The sequence below is a fragment of the Neovison vison genome, chromosome 1, assembly GCF_020171115.1.
Source record: "Neovison vison isolate M4711 chromosome 1, ASM_NN_V1, whole genome shotgun sequence".
Taxonomy (NCBI): domain Eukaryota; kingdom Metazoa; phylum Chordata; class Mammalia; order Carnivora; family Mustelidae; genus Neogale; species Neogale vison.
The window spans coordinates 70,166,290-70,189,062 of NC_058091.1; the positions used below are offsets into that span (position 1 = coordinate 70,166,290).

General features: G+C 41.1%; 1 protein-coding gene across 11 annotated transcripts in view; it reads left to right on the forward strand.

Annotated features, from left to right (window-relative positions):
* Positions 1–22,773, forward strand: part of EPB41L2 (erythrocyte membrane protein band 4.1 like 2) — a 213,463-nt gene that overhangs the window by 179,729 nt on the left and 10,961 nt on the right. For 2 of the 11 annotated variants that reach the window (XM_044248921.1, XM_044248931.1), the window contains exons 14-21: positions 409–555; positions 1,886–1,987; positions 7,822–7,875; positions 8,106–8,675; positions 10,552–10,674; positions 12,476–12,574; positions 14,650–14,730; positions 18,652–18,761. In XM_044248921.1, the coding sequence (XP_044104856.1) occupies positions 409–555; positions 1,886–1,987; positions 7,822–7,875; positions 8,106–8,675; positions 10,552–10,674; positions 12,476–12,574; positions 14,650–14,730; positions 18,652–18,756 (1,281 nt within the window). In that variant the 3' untranslated portion in view covers positions 18,757–18,761. Of the gene's footprint in view, positions 1–408; positions 556–1,885; positions 1,988–7,821; positions 7,876–8,105; positions 8,676–10,551; positions 10,675–12,475; positions 12,575–14,649; positions 14,731–18,651; positions 18,762–22,773 lie in introns of those variants that run through there. The other 9 variants (XM_044248964.1, XM_044248940.1, XM_044248948.1 and 6 more) reach the window with 9 other exon arrangements.

A 22,773-nucleotide genomic window follows, 5' to 3' on the forward strand; every position in this document is an offset into this window, starting at 1 on the left:
AATAGCCTTAATGAGAAAGGTAAATTTGCAGGAACGAAGTTATAGGCTGCATTTCAAATCCAGTTACTAGAAAGAAGGTGATTAGCCATTTCTAGTACTAGTGATTCCACGGCTTCCTTCTAATAATATAAGTAATTATATTTTTAAAAAAATTCTAAACAGAAGAAACCAGAACCTTTTAAAATGGGAATCATTAAAAAAATATGCATTGGCTCTATTTTCAAATTTTGATGAACTACTTAGGTGATAATATGGCTTTTGAGACTTGGCATTTTTCTTGCTTTACTATTTTTTTTTTTTTAATCATAAGTTTGCTTTGTCTTATTTTTTGGTTTTTTATTTTTGTCCTGCTGGGATTTTTTTTTTCTTTTTTGGATTTCTGCCCTTTATTACGTTACATATTGCTAGGACCTCGATAAGGCCCAGGAGGACATACTGAGACATCAGGCTAGCATTAGTGAACTCAAGCGCAATTTTATGGAATCCACACCTGAGCCGCGCCCTAATGAATGGGAAAAACGACGTATCACACCTCTGTCCCTACAGACACAAGGGGTATGTCAATAGCTGTTTGTTGGCTGTATGTCTCACTCCAGCTCTTTGGTAAAACTCAGGTTGCAAATATGTGATGTTCATTCTCAGAGTGTTAGACAATGTTCCCTACTTTTTAATGTAATTGCTAACAATTTTTTAAATACTAAATATTAACAATGTAATACTTATTGACATAGTTCTTAGTAAATTGTGTGGGTTTCCAAATATTGTCAAAAATTGCAGAAAAATTTCACTCTTTCACTCAAGTAAATGAGTAGCGATGAAATGCTCTATAGGGTGGCTTAGAAACTGGTGTCATGTTGTATTTTATAAGGTTTGAAGTAATGTACGACTGAAATAATAGAGTTTACTTGATAATTAAATAATTAATAATTCAAGGGATATAAGATCATATTTAGAATGGTTTAAGGTAATTGCTGTGAAGATAAAGAGTTAAACTTAGCTTTGAAAACTAATGAGCCCAGTTGAAAATTTGCAGAATGTTACGCAGTTTAATACTGAAACTTTGTAGTAATGAAATGTAAGCTACTACTGTTTTAAAACAATTTGCAACCATAACATCTCTCCAAACTCATTCTTCTTCTTTCCATGGCTTATTTCTTCCCACCACCAATGTAAGTGTTTCCTTTTGAAGATATTCTCAATCTATTTCTCCATTTATTCTCATCTGCATGTCTTTTCTGATGCTCCGAAATCTGTTAGCAAGAACTTTCACGGGCTCATTTATCATACTTGAGGAGACAACAATCATATCCTATTAAATATGCTGTTTTAAAAAGCGTATGTAGGTGTCACCCGACCATTTCCTCTTTCCCCTTTTCCTTCCAGCCCTCTCCTCCCCCAAAGCACATCATCTCTCTCGCCTGGCTTGAATGTTACCAAATGTATGCGCACTTGAGTTAGTCTCATGCTATTATGCACTTTTTCTGAAAAAGGCAAAGTTGTTGGTTGCTTTAAATTTGTACAATTGTGACAGTGAAAGGGAAATAGCTCTTCAAGAACAGAAGCAAAAATAATCTCTGAACCGAGAAAACAACGGATGGCAACATTAAGATCAAAAACACCATGGTCTTATGAAGTTGTATACAGCTTACGTTCTTATTTTCAGATTTTCTGAAGATACTAATGCACCCGTGTCAGCAGTCAGCTCTAGGGGGCTGTGTTTTCTAGAGAAACCATGTCTCATGACGTGTTAAGATCTTGTCCTCCCTTTATGTCCTGCTTTATCTGGTTCGTTTTGCTAACCCACACAGTTGTTTTATGTTTGTTTTGCTATAGATGTAATGTACTTGTCTTATTTGTTGATTATGTCTATTGTTTGAAACAATAGAGAAAAGGAGACCATCTTTTCAAGGATATTTTATCCGTGAAGGAGAAGCATCAGATGGCAGCCACACGGACAGTTGAAGAAAAAGTCCAGGAGGCAGACAAGGTGTTCACCTTGCATCCTTGGATCTCCTCTGCTTTTCTCCCTTTTCCTTTTATTTCTGCCCACAGCCATAAGATACTCCTTTTTTTCTTCTGTAGTCACCCAAAATTTTGTTGAAATAATTTTTCGAGCATTTAAAAAATTAAATTTCCTTCTGTAGAAATGTAGGATCATTAGTGAGAAACACCATATTGCAGGAGGACTGGGTTTGAAAATCCACAATTTGAAATGCAGACCTATCAACCAATGTAGGTGATAAGTGACCCTGAGTTTTGACGTATGTGGCTGACAGTCGGGAAACCATGATCTCACGTGAAAATGCACCATTAGTACAACGCTCGTGTGCAGACTGTGGTGGTATGAAAAATCCCAAATGCTGTCTGGTGTGTGTAACTATTTTTCTAATTACATTTGGAAACCTTACAGATTTTCATTTTAAAGATTTTTAGCGGGAGAAAGGATTTTGGTGTGTGTCACAGCAGCCCCTCAGATCTCTGTACTCCCTGCATATATGAAATAATCTGATATTACCAGGGAAGTTAGCTTTCCATTGCTCTTCCATCCCTATTCTTCTGCTTCTGCTGATTTTGCTTAGCCAGCTGACTGGCCTGTCCTTGGCTGGGAGGAGAGTGCTCAGAGCGCAGTGGGGGAGATAGCAGACATGGTCATTAGTAAATAGAAAATGTGGGGTACTAAGGAATAAGCGTCAGGAAGATGAAATACAGTGTCCTGTTAGAGGGGGATGGGGAAGGTGGCTTTCCCATTGTGCCCAGGAAACAGATGTCATTGACGTTGAGACCTTAATGAAGAGGAAGAGAGAGACATGTGAAGATTCTTCCATGTATAAAGAAGAGGAAATGCAACAGCCCCAAGACAACTAGTTCAAGGAACTGAAAGTCCAAGTGACAAGGGCGTTGGAAAAGTCAGAGAGGTCAGAGGTCCACTCTGGATCTTCCAAACCAGACTAACAGCTTGGAATTCTATCGTGGCAGTGAAGGGAAGCCATTGGAGAGTTTTAAACTGGGTAATGACCTAGTCCCACGTCGGACAGTGATCCCTCTGGTGCTGGATGAGGAAGGGGTCCTACAGGGATGTGAATGAGAGCAGAAATCAGTGATAAGGAAAAAGTGTATCCCTGCCAGGAAGTCTTGTGGTGTTAATCAGTAGACAGTCGCATTCATCAGAATATACAGTGGGGTGGGGGAGGAGGCAGGATAACTGGAAGACGAAGCCTTGCCCTGAAGGAATTGGAGGAGTAGCTGAGATGGGGTATTTCCAGAGCACTGCAAACAAGAAAGAGAATGTCATAAAGCTAAACCAAGTGGCATATTTATATACTTTAAAGGTTAGCCTGAAATCCAAAGCCTGTCAGACTGTGTATAAAATGACTTTAATATCATAAGTTTTGAAATATTACATAGTTTCGAAAATTTATCCTCCAGAAGTATGTCATATGGCAGCATTTGGTCAATGTCTTTGTACTTTTTGAAAAAGAGACCTTGGAATTTTGGGGAAGATGTTGAAATTCTCATTTTCAGTCTGTCATGGTTTAGAATCATCCAATAGAAACCATATACAATAGAAATCATTCATTCACTCATTGTCAGAGAAGTTACATTAAGATCCTGTTATGTGAAATTTAAATCTGAGATTGACCTCGTGTTACGCTCCTAAATGGTCTATCTATACTTGAAATGGCTGCTTTTTTCTCATTTTTTTCCTCTCCAGTATCTGCAGGAAAATATATTCTTAACTTGGCATGTACGTGGATTGCTGTGACTGCAGTCACACGTCCTTTCACCCATTCACCCAACATTTATGGGACACTTACATCGTAACCCCTGCCTCCCTGCCAATAACATTTCACTACTATTAGTTGGAAGTGTGTGAGCAGTGAAGTCTACTGGAGTGTTTGGCTTTTAACAGAATATCTTTAAAATTTATCTTTGCCATATCTTCATTTTGCTACTGATTTTGTAGGGTTTCTTGATTATCTTTAAATTGTAATCCTTAATTAATGTAAATGCATGAGAGTTTCGTTTGATAAAAGTTTCCAAATTTCTAGAATATGGGTTTTATAGATTAAAATTAAAACATTCTTTCCTTTATTTCCTTCCTTCCTTTTTTTTTTTTTTTAAAGTAATCTCTGCACCAAACATGGGGCTCAAACTCACAACCCTGAAATCAAGAGTTCCCGTGGTTCTCCACCTTAATGAACAAGGGTCCCAGGACAATAGTAGCTTTTGTTTAAATACACTGAACTTTGAGAATGACTTCAGTGTGAATATGATTTTGAGAGAAATTTGGAAACCAAATCACTTAATGTAATACATTTATATTTAGTAAAAAATTATTTGATAGCCTCTTCTGTAAGAATTATGACACACTTGTATTCTCATGAGTCTAGTAGAGATCATACAACTGTGGTTGTAAGGTACTTTTGAAGATGTTTTATTGAATAATTAAATATGTGGCACTTGAACTCCCCAGTCCTCTCTTACCGGGAAGGACACTCTTTCCACCCACCCAAACCCAAAGGGATGGTGTAATTATGGAGATCATAATTAAGCTGAATTAAACCAGATTTCTTTTTTCTCTTCTGAATATTGCAAGTGCTTCTGCACCTCACCCATCTCATCTCATTGTCCCTACTCCTCACCACCCTCAGTGCCCATTTCAACGGGCATCTCAGAAAATGCCATTCATTTATTCATTCATCCTTGAGCCCTCCGAACACTAGAGTTTTTTAGGAAGTATTCTTACACAATTTTGACATTTGCTTTGTGGCAACGCTTTCCTGTTGGCATTACAGGTACCTGAGACAGTCCCTGGCTTTCCTGTCATGCCCTCAGGCAGGTTAGAGACTGTCATTTCAGGGCCAGAAATGGCAACATGAACTTTGCCATCACGGTTTTTCAGGGACAAATGATTTTCACATTGTTCACTTGAGTTCTTCATCTCTGAGTTTTGCCTTCCTACTGAGAATTTTTTCTTTAACTGTTTCTTACTGAACAAAGAAAAGCGCTGTTTCTTCATTCCATGGCACATTTAGCCAGTCTGAGGGAATGTCTGTGGATTGCTGTCAGAGCGCTCGTTGTACAGACCGTTCAAGTAGTGTGGAGAAGGGAGAAGGCTAGAGGAACTGGAGTAGATAGGGAGGCCCGTATACAAAATATGGACTATTAAGTGGACCTCAGAAAGGTGACAGCATTGGCAAGGCCCAGGGAGCCTCAGCAAGGGCATTGAAGGCAAGAGGGTGGGGGTCCCTTGAGCTCTGACACAGGAATTGGCATGAGTAGGGGCCCCTGACGAGACCGATCTGTGCAGAAAGAGGCTGAAGCTGAGTAGCTCCTTCAGAAATATATGAAATAGTGTTCGATGTGTGGGAGAATCGGTTGTGCTCAGTTTGTAAATAAAACTTAAGTGATAAACTAAGGCATTTTCTTTAGCTGGCTCCCGGAGGAGGTTAGAGCGAGCTATCAGATTCTCAGGCAGAGTGGAAAACTGGGGTTTAGGCAAAACACCGCAGACGCCTGATAGAATCTTTCAAACTCCTTGCCTTTCTCTCAGTTTACACTGTTCTGTGATTCTTTCTTGTGTAACCTTTCCTTTCTTTCAATAGGTCACTGCTGTCTGTTCTGACTCATTGTTAATTCTTTGCTCTTCCTTTTCTGACTTCTCTAGAGCCTAGAAGAGGAGATAACGTCCATTTTGTTTAGTGGAAAGGGCTTTTCTGATAGCTTGAGAGCCACCTTCACCTCAGCCACCACTTGGACAGCAGAGGGCACTGTTGTGAACTGTAATGCACCCGAAAAGCTTTCTTCCTCGCCCTTCTCACAGTTGCCTGAGGTGCATTTTATTTTGTTTCCCATTTTCAAAAGCCACATATGATTTTTTTTTTTTAATATTTAGGAACCCCTCTTTCCAGTGGTTTCATTAGTTAAAATTAACTCTTCCTGGGAGAAACATTCAAGAAACAATGAATTTGGACATGAGGGACAACTAGAGATTGGATGTTTCTCCTGCTGCTTTTGGTCCCCTTCCCACCCACAAAATCTGCCTAAATTCAGAGAATCATCTAAAGCAGTAAGGCCCAGAGTCTTGAGTTGTTGTGGGAAAGGAAGGCCTCTCTCCAAGGGAAACAAACTATGTTTGGCAGAAAAGTTTTTAAAACCTAAACTTCTTTCGGGCATCTCTTGATGGCTGCTTATTTTTAAAAATTCTGCTTATGTGTAAAAATACGAAGTGCCTGCCATGCCCAATGAAATATTTATTTTCATTCCTTGGAATGACTCTTAGGGATTCCCTGAACTTGGGCAGAGCCCATCTGGCCGTTTGGGGTAACATAATAATAATTTACTGACCTGGAATAATAATGATGAGATATCTGCTTTAGAAATGTTCTGACCCCTAGATATCTTTATTTATAAAGAAGTTTATAGTTAAAAGTTACTCACCAAAATAGTCTCAAGAGTTTTTCAGTGTAATATGGGAAAGCTCTGGGTTTCCAGTAAAAACTGGAAGGCTCTCTCTCGTACCCACGTACGTGGCACTAATTTGAGCCATGAGAACATGGCCTTACCATGCGCCTAAGAACGACAGCACAGGTCAGAGAGAGTGAGTACATGTTGACGGGTGCTGTCAGAATTGTGCCCTTTGAGGGCCTTTTGCTCACGGTTGCCCACGGCACTGGGTTCAATAAACGGGACGCTGCTCTCTGATCCAGGACCCAGCTCCAGTCTGTGCAGTCTCGGCAGCTCTGTCTCAGGCTTCGTTTCTGCCCACAGGGTTCAGAAGAGCATTGCCCCATTCCATTCGGCATGGAGATACCTTCCTGAAGAAGTAGGGCTACTTGCACTAGGAGTTATTTTCTGGGGAGATCACAGGCTCTAATGTCACATGAATGTTAAAAAGTTGGTCAGGCTTATAGTCTATGGTGTATAGTCCCTTCCCTCCTTTCAAAATAAGTTTAAAGAAAATGATAAACTTTAAAAACTCCTTTGCAAGAAAGTTTCTACACTGGTTATCAGTAGCAAAGCATAATTTATATTACTAATGTATTTGGTCAACAGGAATTTATTAAACATTTAGGTATGGTACTACTTAGAGTGAATTTACTCCCAAGAAGTAGATGTCAATGGGGAGGAGGGAGGCAGAAATAAACATCTCGGATAATAAACTTGATTTCAGTTTCCAAAGATGCTGGTTGGAGGAGCTAAATTGTAGAAGAAGGCACTTGGAGCCATTATTTACATCCACCCTAATGTTAAAATATCCCTTTTGCCAATCTATAATATAGCCTGGGATGTTAGCCATTTCTGAAACAACATTTTTGTGTTAATAGCTATCTAAGACCAAGTATAATTTTGCCATTTACAGCTGTTTCTTAAATGAGCCGGCAGAAAATAAAGGTGCCGTCTCATTAATGCTATATTCACTTAGAAATCAGGGCTTTGGGCCAGATTTTATAGTCTGATTAAAATCAAAACCTTTTATTGAATAGGTTCTAAAATTTTGCAATTTCAACTTTAATCAGTAAACTTTGGTATAATTCAGTTTTTTCCTACCCTTTCAACTAAGTAAGAAGAGCAGCTAGGTATAATCACAATAAAAGCATTCTATTTCTTTGGGAGGACGTTGGCTATTCTGTGTTTTTGTTTCCTTTTGTAAGCTCTCTGCATTTTTGTCTGGATTGTCCTCCATGTGACCTTGAACAAAGATTTTTGTAGATGTCGATTCTTGTTGTTCTGTCTTTGCAGTGTCAGATGTTTGTTCTGGTGGGTGTTGAGGTGTAAAACTTTATTGATTTGTGTCCTCGGTTGCTTTTTGTTCCGCAGAAACGCGCTCCCGAGTCAGAAGGGCCTTGCAGTGGAGCCTGTGATGCTGTTGAGGTTCTCCCCTTTTCCATGTTCACACCATCACCTGATGTTTCTGATCCCCTCACATTCTCCCCGCTTCCCTTTCAGTCAGCCATCACAGTCATCTTTGTTTTTCTTCATGACATGAACCACCTTCATTGGTTAACTTTGGTTTCCGTTGTTTTTTATTTTTGTTCTTGGTTTTTTTTTTTAATTTATTCATCTATTTTTGTTCTCCCTCATCCATTTTTTTTTTTGTGCAGAGTTCACATGAGACTCTGAATGTAGTGGAGGAGAAGAAGCAGGCAGAGGTTGGGAAAGACGAAAGAGTAATCACGGAAGAAATGAACGGTAAAGAGCTATCACCTGGGAGTGGTCCTGGGGAGATGCGTAAGGTGGAGCCCCTGACCCAGAAAGACTCCACCTCCCTGTCTTCTGAGAGCAGCAGCAGCAGTGAGAGCGAGGACGAAGATGTGGGCGAGTACCGGCCCCACCACCGTGTGACCGAGGGCACCATAAGGGAAGAACAGGAGGAGGAGGAGGAGGAAGAAGAGGTGGAGGAAGAAGCCGGCCGAGCAGCCAAGGTAGTAGAGAGGGAGGAAGCGGTACCAGAAGCCAGCCCAGTCAGACAAGCAGGTGCCAGTGTAAGCACAGTAGAAACAGTGACCCAGGAAAATGTAGTTGCCCCAAAGATATCTGCAGAGAAGAGTGTAAATGAAGGCGCCCTTAAGCAAGACATGCGCGAAGAAACAGAGGACGAGCAACATAAAGTTAACGGAGAGGTGTCTCATGTTGACATTGATGTTTTGCCACAAATTATTTGTTGTTCAGAGGTAAATGGGAGACTCGAGCGGGAGCTAAACTCTAGAGCTATTTCTCAGGTGGAGAACACCTGCCTTCCTTCTCCTGTCCTCCCGATCCTCCTCCAGCTTTTTCTACGAGATTCTGGTCTTTCTCTCTCCTCGGAGGAAGGGGAAAAAGCACTGCTCTGTAGATTTTCTGCCAGCCCCGTTCACGGTTTCTGGCTTCTTTCCTGCACCTGGATCCGCCTGACAGAGTAAACTGGCCTTCAGCAGCCACACCATTTTTTCCCTTCTCGTTTCACACTTCAATTTTTCTTTGCATGTTTTGGATGTTTTCAACTGTTGTTTTTAGTTGCACTGCTTCCTTGTGCTAAATGCCTTTTTCGTTGGTTTAATGAGAAAATTGTATCTGTATTGTTGGCAAATGGTCAGTGTGAGTGTGCGCGTGTGGCTTCTCTTTTCATGATTGGGTTTGACTTTTTGGCCGATTCTCCTTACAGCCTTAGATGTTCAGAAATGGCAGCTGGTTCTAGTTACCGTGGTGCTTGGAGTCCAGCGTCCGGCCGTGATGAGAACCTATTTCTTGAATACCACTGTGATTGCCGTTTTTAGATTACAGAGAGTGTATAGATTGGTTAAGGACATTTTCTTTGCTTGTGAGCAGCCAGAGGCTAGCCTGTTTGATAGGAGGATACATTTCTCATTCCGTCCTCCAACAGTTCTAGATGATTTGCAAGTTGATCATCTGTTTCCTGGATTATCTATATTAGATGGGAGTCTCTAACTTTTTCTCCCTAAGAAAGAGAACTCTCCACACTCCTGGTAAATTAAGTCTCGGCCATGAGGTGTGGGTATCTCTGAAGTGGGGGTCAGAGTTATACTGTGAGAAGGTTTACCTCAACGAGACTTTCCTGATTCTAAAAGTAAATGCCCACAATATATGCATTATCCAAATAGTTACTCTCTTTGATGGGCTGGAAAATCTTGAAGTGACTTTCGCTTGAAATAATCAAATGAATTTTTGCTATATTTTAAACGTCCTGTTTCACTTCAGAGAAGATATTTCAAGAGTTTTTGAATGCTCTGAACTATTATTTTCTGCTTTTAACATACGGTTTTTCCTCTTTAAATAATTACATTTGGGAATTTTCTCTCAAAGTTCTGTAGTATTTTGGTAGTAGTATGGTCTGGTGTTGTATTAAACCTACACACTCAGCAGACTACAATGCCAACAGGCTGTGACCCTGCTCTCTAATGTTTGCATTGTTCAAAGCCTTAACGCAGTGTTGGTGGAATAACTCTGGATGTAATATTTTAACTTATGGAACACAGAAGAAGCCCTGCAAGTTTTAGACAAGTATAATTGAAAAAAATCATACTTGAAGATATTCTTAAAGTACAATCTCTTCGTCGGTAGGGTAAAGAGTCTTTTTGGGGGAAAGCTTGGTCTTCTTAGCTGATGTACCAGTTGAAGACAATGAGCCTTCACACAAACCACGTGGCAAACCAAACTGCGGCAAAAATTGAGACCGGTCACTTTACATAGTTCATTCCATTTTGTTTTCTTTTCCATTTTGTTATAACTTGCCCCAAAGCTAAAGCTTTTATGTCACTGTGCGCCCCACATTGACATATAATTGGGAACATGGTAATTTGAAGTATACCATAATTTAGGGAACCATTATGTTAGCTTTGTCTTCATACACACACACACACACACACACACACGCACGCACACACATGATATTTGAAGGAGAGTGTTTTTCTTTTGTGTCTTTTATTTATCTTTACTCTTGTGCATGAGTGTGTGTTTGGATATATTTTTTATAATTATTTTTGAAGGCTCCATTAAGCACTTTTACTTCATGATCTCTAGAATTTATTTTTCCCTTCCTTTCCACCTCAGCCACCAGTGGTAAAAACAGAGATGGTAACAATTTCTGATGCCTCACAAAGAACAGAAATCTCCACCAAGGAAGTCCCTATTGTCCAAACTGAGACCAAAACCATCACATATGAGTCTCCACAGGTACAAAAACTCTAGATTTGGACTACTTGAGTTCTTTTTTTACTTTGTGTCTGTTTTTATTTGTCTTCGAGTTTACGTGTTTCTGACCTTGACGCAGCTTTCCGTATCTTGGTGTCCTCATTGCACTTGAACCTGCTCTGTTGCTTCTTGAGTACAACAGAGAGCTGCAGTCAAGTTGGTGGCCCAGCAGTTCTACAGGGTTATTTATACAGGATCCCTACACAGGATCATTTAGGACAGGCAGTAGCAATCTCGTCCATGTTATAAGTCGTTCCGGGTATGTTGATAAACACTTGGGAATCAGATCATCTTGGGAAATTTATTGGATCTGATGTAATTTGCAGATTAATAAGATTTAGGGTCCCCCCACCCCCAAATCTGTGCAGATAGATCCAGTCAGCTCACTCCTACTTGCCAAGTGTATACACACACACACACACACACCTGTGCTTCTCCTTCATGTGGGATTATTTTCTGAAGACATGTCGTCGATCTTACGTAAATATAATACTGTGTGTCATAATAATTATCAGATTTGTGTATTTGATTTTAGGCATTGATTTAGACATTATTCAGACATTGATTCTGTAAAGATTTGAAATAAGTATTAAGATATCTAATCTTAAGGGTAATAAAAAGGGGAAAGCGTTCATTATTTCAAAATAAAACTGTTTAGAAATTTATACAACTATTTTCTCGACTGAGAAATTTAGTATTCTATAGTAGAATTGTACTGTGGTGGAGGGTGGCAGATTACTGACCTCTCTCAAAATCTTTTTTAAGAGGTTTAATGTGGGTATGTTTAAATACTTCTCAAAATTATTTTAGACACGTTATCCATGTATGTGCCGAGATCCACCTAAACAGCATTCTGATGAATGGGTGTGGTGGGAGAGCATGTGCTCATATGTCTATAGTACAGTCAGTGCCCCAGTAAAATACAGGTGCAGGACTCAAATTTAGAGAAATTTCCCCATAACTTAGTCTACAAGGCTCTGGGCTTTCTGGTTATTTCCTTGTGTTAATGGCAGGAAATGGGAGACAAATATGTTTGGTGATCTTCACATATACTCTTAGGCTATTAATCTGTGTCGTATTTCCCCTGGTCAACTCTAGAACTTTCTACCTTTTTTAGTATCAAAACAAATAAGTCAAACCTATTTAGATATATGCATGGGGTTTATAGATGATACATGTAGAGACAGGTCACATGCTTGCATGTGTATTAAAATCCATGTACCCATATATGCTCATGACAAACTACTACAGGAGCAATGTTATTAAAAAAAAAAAATCTACTAGATATAAGCAAATTACCAAAGCACACAGGTTTAGTCTATCCTAGTCAGGTTCTGTGGCTTTGTAAATGCAAAAACGTTTATCTGTTTTTACCACCTGTGCTTAAAAAACAATGAACTCAGCCTTTCTGTTCGCTGTGGAAACTTCTCTGTCTGGTTCTCTAGTTTCTTTTTTCTAGCTTCTACAAAAGGCCTTCGGTCAAATTGTCTCATGACCCTGTAGCTCTCAGTCCCGTCTTCTACTTGATTCTTCCTTTTTTTTTTCCTCCCTCCTAGGGGGTCTGCTTTTCCACATGCATTGAGTTTTTGCCTTTACTCTGTTTAAAGGCCAGCCAGCCTCCTGCTCAGTAAATCACCGCTACAAACGTGCAAAGGATAGGCAGATAACCTCTTCTACTGACCTCGAAGATTTCACAAGATGCATATTCAATGGGGAGGGGTCGTCTCTGACAACATAATGGAAATTAAGCATTACTTTGTATTTTTCCTCCAACTATCCAAAGATTGATGGCGGGGCCGGTGGTGACTCGGGGACATTACTGACGGCACAAACCATCACATCTGAGTCCGTGTCGACAACAACAACAACACATATCACCAAGGTAAAGCAATCCAGGGTGGGACTTTGCAAACAGGATCCTTTCTGAATCGTTTCTTTGTTCCTACACAAGCTTCAAAGTAATAGACTGTGCCAGTGGAATAGAAGTGACCAGACTTAAAGTATCCAAAAAATTGGACTCCATTGACAAATGTATTTTTATAAAGTACAAGGGTATAAAAATAGGTCATGAATAACTGTATGTCAGCCAGCTACAGGAGAGAGAGAGAGAGAGAGAATCATACAAGTAGAAGCATAAGTTGGGTAAGTACAAATGAATCCTCCCAACTGAAGCAAGTGAATGAAGACCATCATTCAAAATTTTCAAGCAGTTGTTCAAATAATATAATTTTCCCTTTGTTAATTTAAGATGCTCATATATTGGATAGGGGGCATTTTTCAGATCATTCTCTCATTCTCCAAAGTTTTAACACCAGATGACCAGTGATTCTTAAAGTATGGTCGGTCTCCAGACTAGCAGTATCGGTCTTCCCTGGGACTTGTTAGAAGTGAGTCCGTGGCCCCACCCCAGATCTCCTGATATCCTGGGAGTGGTTGTGGTGATTCTGACACCTGCTGCCGTCCTCAGATTTACTTCTATCTCTCCCATTCTGTGGGTGCCTGATGGTTTTAATATTTTATTCATTTATTTGACAGAGAGATCACAAGTAGGCAGAGAGGCAGGCAGAGAGAGAGGAAGAGAAGGAGGCCCCCTGCAGAGCAGAGAGCCTGATGTGGGGCTTGATCCCAGGACCCTGGGATCATGACCTGAGCTGAAGGCAGAGGTTTTAACCCATTGAGCCACCCAGGTGCCCCGCCTGATGGTTTTAAGTGTATCCTTTATACCCTTCTCACCCTGTGTTTCAGCCAGAAACTTTGTGAGTTATGCTGAGTGAAATAAGTCAAGCAGAGAGAGTCAATTATCATATGGTTTCACTTATTTGTGGAGCATAACAAATATCATGGAGGACAAGGGGTGTTAGAGAGGAGAAGGGAGTTGGGGTAAATTGGAAGGGGAGGTGAACCACGAGAGACTATGGACTCTGAAAAACAATCTGAGGGGTTTGAAGTGGTGGGGGTGTGGGAGGTTGGGGTACCAGGTGGTGGGTATTATAGAGGGCACGGATTGCATGGAGCACTGGGTGTGGTGAAAAAATAATGAATACTGGTTTTCTGAAAATAAATAAATTGAAAAAAAATATAAAAAAATGTTGGTTTATCCTAAGTGAAACTAAAAAAATAAAAAATGCCACATAAATGCAAAATGGTATCGTGCTCATTTTAAAGGCTATCCAGTTAGGCTTGCAGTAAACCTGGTTTCTTGCAGTAAAGTGCTATTCAACTGGGACTTTGTGTAGTTTATCAGAGCTGTGCTTTCTCAGGACTGTGTGGTATTTGCTTGTAGTTCAGCATCACAGACATATGATCCCTTCGGCCTCTGTCATGTCCCAGGGCTGCTCACACGGTCTTTGTTGGCAGCACAGTAACATACAGAAGCTATCACAGAACAAAAATCTTTGTATCACCCTCATGTATCTTCTACATCTTAAACCAGAGCCAAGTCTTTTTTTTATCTTACTGCACTAAACCAAATGAACAAAATTACCAGGGGATTTTTATGAGAATCAAGCACTCAAAACTGTGACATCAAGCAATTCCCACACTTAAACCAGGGACCTAAATTGTTAGAATTCCTTGTAACTCTACATAAACCAAAGAATTATTTCTTCTTTCCTCTTTTAACAAATTAGCCAATTGGGAGTAAAGAAACTCCGGGAAATTGTAATGGAATGTCTCAAAGGAACCATTTGGATTAAGTGGCATCTGTCTCATCTTAATTTCTTTTGAATCTCGATGAATTAGTTTGCTTTCAGTTGAGGAAGACTTATGGATGCTACAACTTTAACAATAGGAATCTCTGCTGAGCTTAAACAGTTTCGGAATGTCCATCTTCTCCACTCAGTGCTCATTGCCTTAATCAGAAGGTCTAGATGTGCTCCCTTTTCTTTGCTCTCATTAGGTATATACATACTTCAATGATTGCTATCTCTGTCCTTTCATTTTCTTTATAACCTTCAGACTGTGAAAGGTGGAATATCTGAAACAAGAATTGAGAAACGCATCGTGATCACGGGAGATGCGGACATCGATCATGACCAGGTAAAGACCTGAATTTCTGCTTCTGAAAGTGACCATGTCTCTAAGTGGAGTGTGTGTCGTCATGTCATATCCCAGGGTCAGATCCCTTCTCCCAGGGCCTCCTGAAAGAATCCACCTCCTAAGCGTGGTGTAAAGACACTTCCTGACCTAGACAGCCTTTCAGCCTTCCTAACATCAAACCGGCATAAAATGTGGATTGCTGTTCATTTCCCACTGACTCCAGGTGCACTTTTGAATCCAAATAATTGAGAGGATTCCTGGTGACCATTAGTTATTCACGTGGGCCTCACTTAAAGGCAAGTCGTGGATTAGAAAAAAAAAAAGAATAGCAGTTTAATAACATTGACTTCCAGTTTGACTTATGCCTACTTTTAGGAACTTATATATATTTTTTTGTAACATTAGAAAAATTGGGCTCTTTACCCTTCAGTGTTTTCCCCTAATTATTACTATTATTGAGGAGTGAGAGAAGGAAATCTGAGGTATCTTACAAAGTAGAGAATTTCCATGGATTCAGAAATACATTTAAAAGAATTGTGCTTCCATTCTAATGTTAATGAGCAGAACACGTGACTTTAACAACAGGGTGACAGTGGGACTGGTGGTGACTTTGAGGGTAGCTTTCATTTAATTTTTTTTTTTTTTAAGTTTTTTTATTTATTTGAGAGGGAGGGAGCTTGTGCTCACAAGTTGGGGGGGAGGCAGAGGGAGAGGGAGAAGCAGGCTAACCACTGAGCAAGGGGCTCAGATGCAGGGCTCCCTCCCAGGACCTTGGGTCAGGACCTGAGCCCCAGGCAGACTCTCAATCGCCTGAGCCACCCAGGCGCCCTGAGGGTAGCTTTCCTTTTAGGCTGCAGTCCCAAGTGATGTGAATTTTTTGTTTTGTCATTTTTTGAGTGATTTGAACTCTACTTTAAAGGAAACCAAGCTATTTTCTTTTATAACAACTTGAAGGAAAGGAAATGTTCAATTGACCATCTCAGCTGGGAAGTCAGAACAGATGAGAGTTACGCAGCTTTAAACACAGCACTGAACTCAGGAAAGAGAATTTTAGAGAACAGAACTACTCATTTAAAAAAAAAAAAAACCAGGAAAAAACAAAAAAACTCAAATCTATGTGACCAGAGAGAAATAGATTTTATTCTCTGCCTGTAAGGAAAACTACATTCTGTAAACCCCTGTAGACATGATTTTCCTTCCATCTTTCCTGATGTATTCTTTTTATTTCTTGAGAGCTATTGGAGGTTAAAGTGTTGCCCTGACTCTGAATTTGGACTTTATAGTAGAGATTCCTATTAGTTGACTAGGACCTGTGTCTGTTTGCCATGGGAAAATGAATGACCCCGTGGAAACCAAGTCTTCTGTTCCCCAGATAGAGGATTTCTTCTCTGCTGGGACAGTTTTGAGCTCCTCTGATCTAAGTCGGGCAAACTCTGTTCTTTTTTCCTCTGGGACTCTAGGTCGGCCAGTGTTTATTGAATTCTTATGGTGTGCGAGGTGGGAGCCCATGTTCTTTGGCATGATGGAAAGTGAAAATCAAGGTCTTCTCCCAGCCCTTGTTTCTTTCACCTTGTCTTTCCATTGAACCTGTGCACTCTCTGGCTTTCTGATGCCATGTTTTCCTTTCAAGGATTACTCTTGGGTGTTATGTGCATTCTTGTCTTTTGGCCTTACTGCCTCTGAATAGCAAATAAAGGAAACACAGGTCGAAATGTAAGTACCAAAATAACACATACTCCTGACTCTTAGATTAAGGAAAAACCCGCAGCTCTACCTGTGACTGCAGGGACATGACCTTGTTTGTGCGATGTGGTGCTTTAGCACATTTTCAGACCGAGGGCAGATACCCACATGACAGAAGAGGTATTTGACTTTTCATAACTTTTTCATGTTTAATTATAAGATGCATCAACTGTTTTGAGTCCGTTTACTTGTGGCTTCTGGTATTCTTGTCCCGGGAGCTCGTGAACTCCCTGTCTCCTTACAGCCTGTAATGAGACCGTGGAAGTATTTAAAATTAGAGGGAAATCACTTCCCTGCCAAAAACAGAAGCCGATCACGTAGTGACTTGAATATCATTGACCCCCTTTTCAGTTCCTTGCTGTGTATTAGAAGAATTTTAATAGTGGAAAGAAACCCTTCCTCTGAGCAAGATAGGAAAAAGGGAATCGCGCTATTTGAGACGCTGGCTTTGCAGGAGTTCACCCTGTGTGAATCCTGACGCTCTGCTCCACACCAGGGATATAGGACGCTGCGCTAACTCCCCAGAGTGTCTGACTCTTTCCAGTAAAATAACTTCTCAATTTGGCAGGAGCATGTGAGAATTTTCTCAGTCTTTACTGTTGCCATCATAAATTAACATTTCACAGTATTTAATTTCATGTACTGATATTACAGAATGATCAGAATTAATGTACACGGATTTCAAATGTGTTTGAGGACAATTAAACTGTTTTTGGTTTTCCCTACTTTTCTGCTAATTAGAGCCTGTTTCACATATGTTCCCTTCCCTTGGGCATCATTTGTATTTCCCCTTTGACATTTGTACTGGTGTAATGTAGGCAGATCCTTGTAATGAACGTGAGTTAAAAAGTGTGTGACAAGCTGTCTGTAGCTACATTCGGCTCCTATCAGAGCTGTCACTTTCCCAAGCTGGATTCCAGAAACTGATGTGGAGTAGTCCATTCTGATGGTTCCAATCGCTCACATCCCTCTGAACACACACCTCCAGAGTGACTCGGCTGTACTCTGTCTCCCGTCCCTGCCACAGATACCTGCTGACACCTCCCAACCCCCTCCCCTGCCCCCAGCCCACTCCCACCCTCCAGCCTGCCTGCTCCCACCACCCAGCAGACAGTTGTGCTGCTCTCCTGGGAGAGTCCCCTGTTTGGGCTCACTCTTGTCCTGACACCAGTGGGTCACCAGAGTTCATTCCCTAGTGGAAATTTAAGTACCCTCAAGTGTCTTCCAAGCTTCTGTGTAAAAATTTTGGATATAAAACCAATTTCTTTTTCTATAGCTGTACCTTTGTATGTGTGTGGACTCAGGCTCCAGATTTTGTTCCATAACCTTTCAGCTGGCAGGAAGCATACCGCAAGTAAGAAATGTGGTCGTCCCTTAGGCAGATGATTCCAGAGAAACAGGAAAAATTACACTGCTGCTCTCAAATGTGTAGTTTCTATATGAGATCTGGTGCTGTCTTTCCTCGAAGACTTTCTTTTTGTTTTAGACGTCGTTCCTAGATTTTGAGTGATGTTCTGTGGTGTTTCGCTTTCTCCCCAAGACATCTTGACATATCTTTTGCCTCAGAAAAAATAGGATTTTTCCACTTTTTCACATCACTCATACATAGTTTACTTTCTGATAAAATACAAAGAAACTTTCCTTCCTGACTATCTGGTCCAGGAAGAGCCCATGAGGCGTGTGGGGCGTCCTGCTCCCTCCCCACAGCCTAGCAGCAAGATGGCCTTGAGCATGACTTGTTGACCTCTGCACCTTTGGTGGTTTTTGACTGTAAAACAGAGACCTACACTTGCTCAAGAGCGGTCTCTCTTGCTTCACTTTGCTGACTGTGTGTCCCCATTGCTGCTGCTCTTTTTATTGTTCTGGGCCCTAGAATTTCCTCCAAGTCTCATGCAAGTACAAGGCTGGGCTTCAGAGTCTGCACGTTTCCCTTACATGCATCATTATTTGAAAAGCCTGGAAAATGGAAACTGGGGGAAATGAGAAGCTTCTCTAAAATGAATATGAGCCCATTTCATGTCCCTGCTTCCTCAAAGCAATAAAACCATGCTTGCCAGAGATGGAGTCCCGGTTGAGTGGCGTCCGTGTGTTCCACCGTCCCGCGAAGCAGCCTTCCTCCCCCCCCGCCCAGCCCCCCGCTGTCTCCCTGCTCACAGCGCTCTCTTCTGACCCTGGCAGGCGCTGGCCCAGGCCATCCGGGAAGCCCAAGAGCAGCACCCAGACATGTCAGTCACGAGAGTGGTGGTGCACAAGGAAACGGAGCTGGAGGAAGGGGAAGAGTAAGGAAGGTAAGAGAGGCTGTATCGCCTGGGGCCTCTGACCTGGCCGTTCATGCACCTCGCCCTGCCCAGTGACAAGAAACGTACTTCTCCATCACGCTGTCTGTCTCCTGTGGTCCATATGAGTCTTCAGCCTTCATTAGCCCAAGTTCCTCTGCTTACGTTCCCTGCATAAAATTATAAACTCCGTTGACCGATGGGCATGTGATGTTATTAACCACCATGTTTTGAAAACTGCTAATAATTGACATTTCTGTGTTGTTTTACTACCTACCAGGTACATCAGTGTAAGTTTTCTTCATTAACGTTCACAGTGACCCTTTGAAGAGGGTGCTACTGCCTTCATTTAAATGAGGCATTTTTGCTATAGGGGGCACAAAAGGGAGTAGAGTTAATTCCCTTAAATATATACAAAGAATTGTATATCAGAGAATGAACCATAAAGGAAAAGATTGCTTTGGCTATAAAAATTTAAAACTTAAAGGATAAAATGACAAAGTTCAAGATACCTGGCAGAGAAGGAGTCAATATCACGACTCTATCACTAACTCTTCTGTCTCATCAAAAAATTCAAGCACTCAAGTAGAAAAATGGGCAAAGCATTAATCCAGTAACCCAGAGAGAAGCTAAGTGAACAATAAGTAAAACATGTTCAGCCTCATTATGGTTTAAATCAATACAAATTAAAAATTCAGTGTGTAAGTTTTCACTTATAAGCCTGGCAAAGTTTACGTTTTTAGCTTGTGTTGGGGAGGTTGTAAGAGAGAAAATGATACTCTTCTGCTTTATAAACTAGTAATACTTCCTGGAGGACAGTTTAGCAAAGCCCGCATTAAGCATGCCTACCATTTAAACCCGTGTTATCAGAAATGTGTAGAAAAGCTTACAGGAGTATTTCTTACAAGAGTATTTCTCACATCTTTGTTAGTATGCATAGAAATCTAAATGGCCCACAGTAAGGATTGCTTATGCCTTAATGCTACTTCTGTGTGATGACTAAAACATAGCCATTAAAAGTTATGCTAAAGAGTTACTAGTGAAATGAGAAATGTTCAGAATTATGTATGTATTTTAAAAATAAGTTTTATTGCATAGCATGTATACCAAGATTATCTTTTCGTTTTTAAAATGATCTGTACACTGACTGGTTGATAGCCCACAGGGCAGGCCACAGACGACTGCACATCTTCCAGTTTGGGGTTAGGCCAGGTGCTTTTCCATCACAGGAGGTCATTGCTCCCACCATTGCAACAGCTGAACCGATTGATACGAAATGATATCTGACTTTCTTGTTCTTACTGATCTTCATAGATTGTGCATACTAGTCCTTTGTTAATTTTTATGTGTTGTGAATATCTCCAGGTTTGTGGTTTGTCCTTTATTTCCAGTATAGGTCAGTATAGTTGTTCGTATATCGAGGTATCGAGTGTAGTTATTAATGGAAGCTTATCTAGTTCAATTATCATGCTTTCCTTTATGGCTTATGCTCCTTCCATACCCCGGGGTGTTAGGGATACTGTTGATGCAGGTATTTGAATGTTGCCTTTCACAGATCAATTCTTAATCCATAAGAAATTGGTTTTTCTGTGTGGTGAAAAACAGCACTGTTTTTTACTTTTGTTTCCTTGAAAAGTAGCCAGTGCGGGGGTGGGGGGTGGTTTCTGAGCACTTTAATTTCCATTAGTCCGTGTGTCTGTCCCTGCTCTAATGCCAGACTGTCTAAATTACTATACCTTTAAAATGAGTCTTGGTATCTTGGTATCCCCAGCTGTGTTTTTTTTCTTCAGGAGTGTCTTGTCAATTCTGGGCTAAAGCTTTCCATTGCATTTAAACTTCAGAATCAGGTTGTTGGGTTCTAAGATGACCCTGTGGTATCTTCATTAGAGCTGCGTGTGGTTTGTAGCTCACTATGGTGAGAATTACATCTTTATGATGTAAAGTATTTTTCCCCACAAGCATAAAATATCCCTCTTCATTTATATATGGTATTTTTAAATGTCTCCCAATAAAGTTGTATAATTTTTTAACCCAAAAGAGGTCTTATAAATCTTTTCTAGCTGTTGCTAGTATAGGAAGATACCAGTGACTTTTTAATATTCGTCTTGTATCTAGCGACCTTACTCTTTATATGTTAGATGCTGTTTTCAACACAGGGTGTACAAAAGGCCTACAAGCAGAAATCATTTAAAATTTGAGCACAAGCAAAATATCCATTTAACTGAATAAATGTGCTCTGTTATGTGCAAGGCTGAGCACTCTTAGCTAGCCGTCAGAAGATCAAGTGCTCTAATCTTGCTGGATCTCAAACTATGTGACATTGGGCAAGTCAGCAGGGCTGGTCCAATCCACCTTTACTAATTCACAGGACTTATTATAAGAATATAATAAGAGTATATATAAGAATATATATATATATAAGAATATAGTATAATATTTTAAGAATATAAGTAACGACTGAGAAAATTTAGCGTTATGCAATTATAAGTATTTTTCCTGAATTATGTTAATCAGGAACATAGGACAAAAATTAGTGGCCAATGTGAGCATTACCAATACCCACTTTCATTGTGGCATTTTAATAAGTTTTAAAGTAAGTTAGTTGTATCCGTTATTCCTAGCACCCTTTCCTCATTTTTGCATTGGGCATGCGTGTACACACACACATACAGCCTGTGAAGTTTGCCTATCTCAGAGGACACCTTTTTAGGCAGCCCTGCTAAACAGATTTAGGCAGTTAAAATGTAAATTCACATGTAAGGCGAGCAAACTAGATAAATGTGGAAAAATTCATTCATCCATTCCAAAAAATATGAGAACCAAAGTGTCAAGGGTAGAGCTGGGCACTGAGGATGCAAATGGTCAAACTGGGAAACAAACAAACAGGGTCCCCTTCCTCGGGAAAGGATCCGGTCCGGGAGGGGAGGTGTAAATATTAAGAAACAAAATGTAATTTGCAAACATGATAAATGCTCTGAAGGAAGTAATGCGATAGGAGAGAACCAATAGATTTACGCTGCTGTAAATTTAAGCTTTCCCTTGAGAAAGCGAGTTTGCGTTGAGATCTGAAGGACGAATAGGAGTTACCCCGGGGTCTGAGTCCTCGCAGCACCCCGCCTCCTGCTGGCTGCCGCTTGTGCTCCAAGACTTTCCTTCGCTGGTGCCTGTCAGGGAGGACGAGTGCGTGTGCCGCTTCGGTTACCCGCTGGCTGCCCCATCAGGGTCCCACAGAGGCAGCAGGTGGGCCAAGGCCAAGTGCAGGCCCGTCACTGAACGCCAGAAAAGAAGAATAAGTACTTCCTGGTGGTGTAGCCGCCCCATCTCCCCTTCTCCGACATGGAAAGTTCTCCTCCTGATCTGACCTGACCCCTTCCTTTGGAGGAGCTCTGAGCTTTGGAGTGGGAGGCGAGGGCAGTGCACAGAAAGGTGGTGGAGGAAGACCCACCGAGGGCCCAGCCTCCCAGGGCTTCCGCTCTCAGCTGGGTGCCGACCACGGGGAGGCCCAGAGGAGCTGCCACAGACTCCGTGAGAAAGGAAACACGCTTCAGAGGAGTACTTGACTAAGTCTTTGTAGCTGTTTTTCTCTGTGTTCTGAGAAGGACTCCTCCCTCCCCAGTTTATCCTAAATGCATGTTTATGAGCCCTCAGCTGGACACAGCACGTCCGTGGCCTTGTCGCCATTGGAGTGGTGCTCCTGAAGAGTTCCCACGAGGAAGAAGTGTCCTGCTTGCTGGTTTGGGCTGCCAGGCCTCAGAAAGGACGAGCCCAGGATGGGGAGCTGGTGACTTTGCTTCAGTTGGCTCCATCCCCTCTCTGTACCCAGACTTCAAATAAGTCCCAGTGACTCCTGGAGTCATCACTGATGTGTAGGATAAAGAGCAAACAAGGCCTCCTTTACAGCTGAAAGTGTGAGCCGCCAAAGGAGGAAATGATGGGGGACCAGTGTCTCATCTCACGTATTTTACTCTTGTTGTTGTTGTTGTTGATTATACCAGTATATACGGAATGCCCATTGGGTGTCATC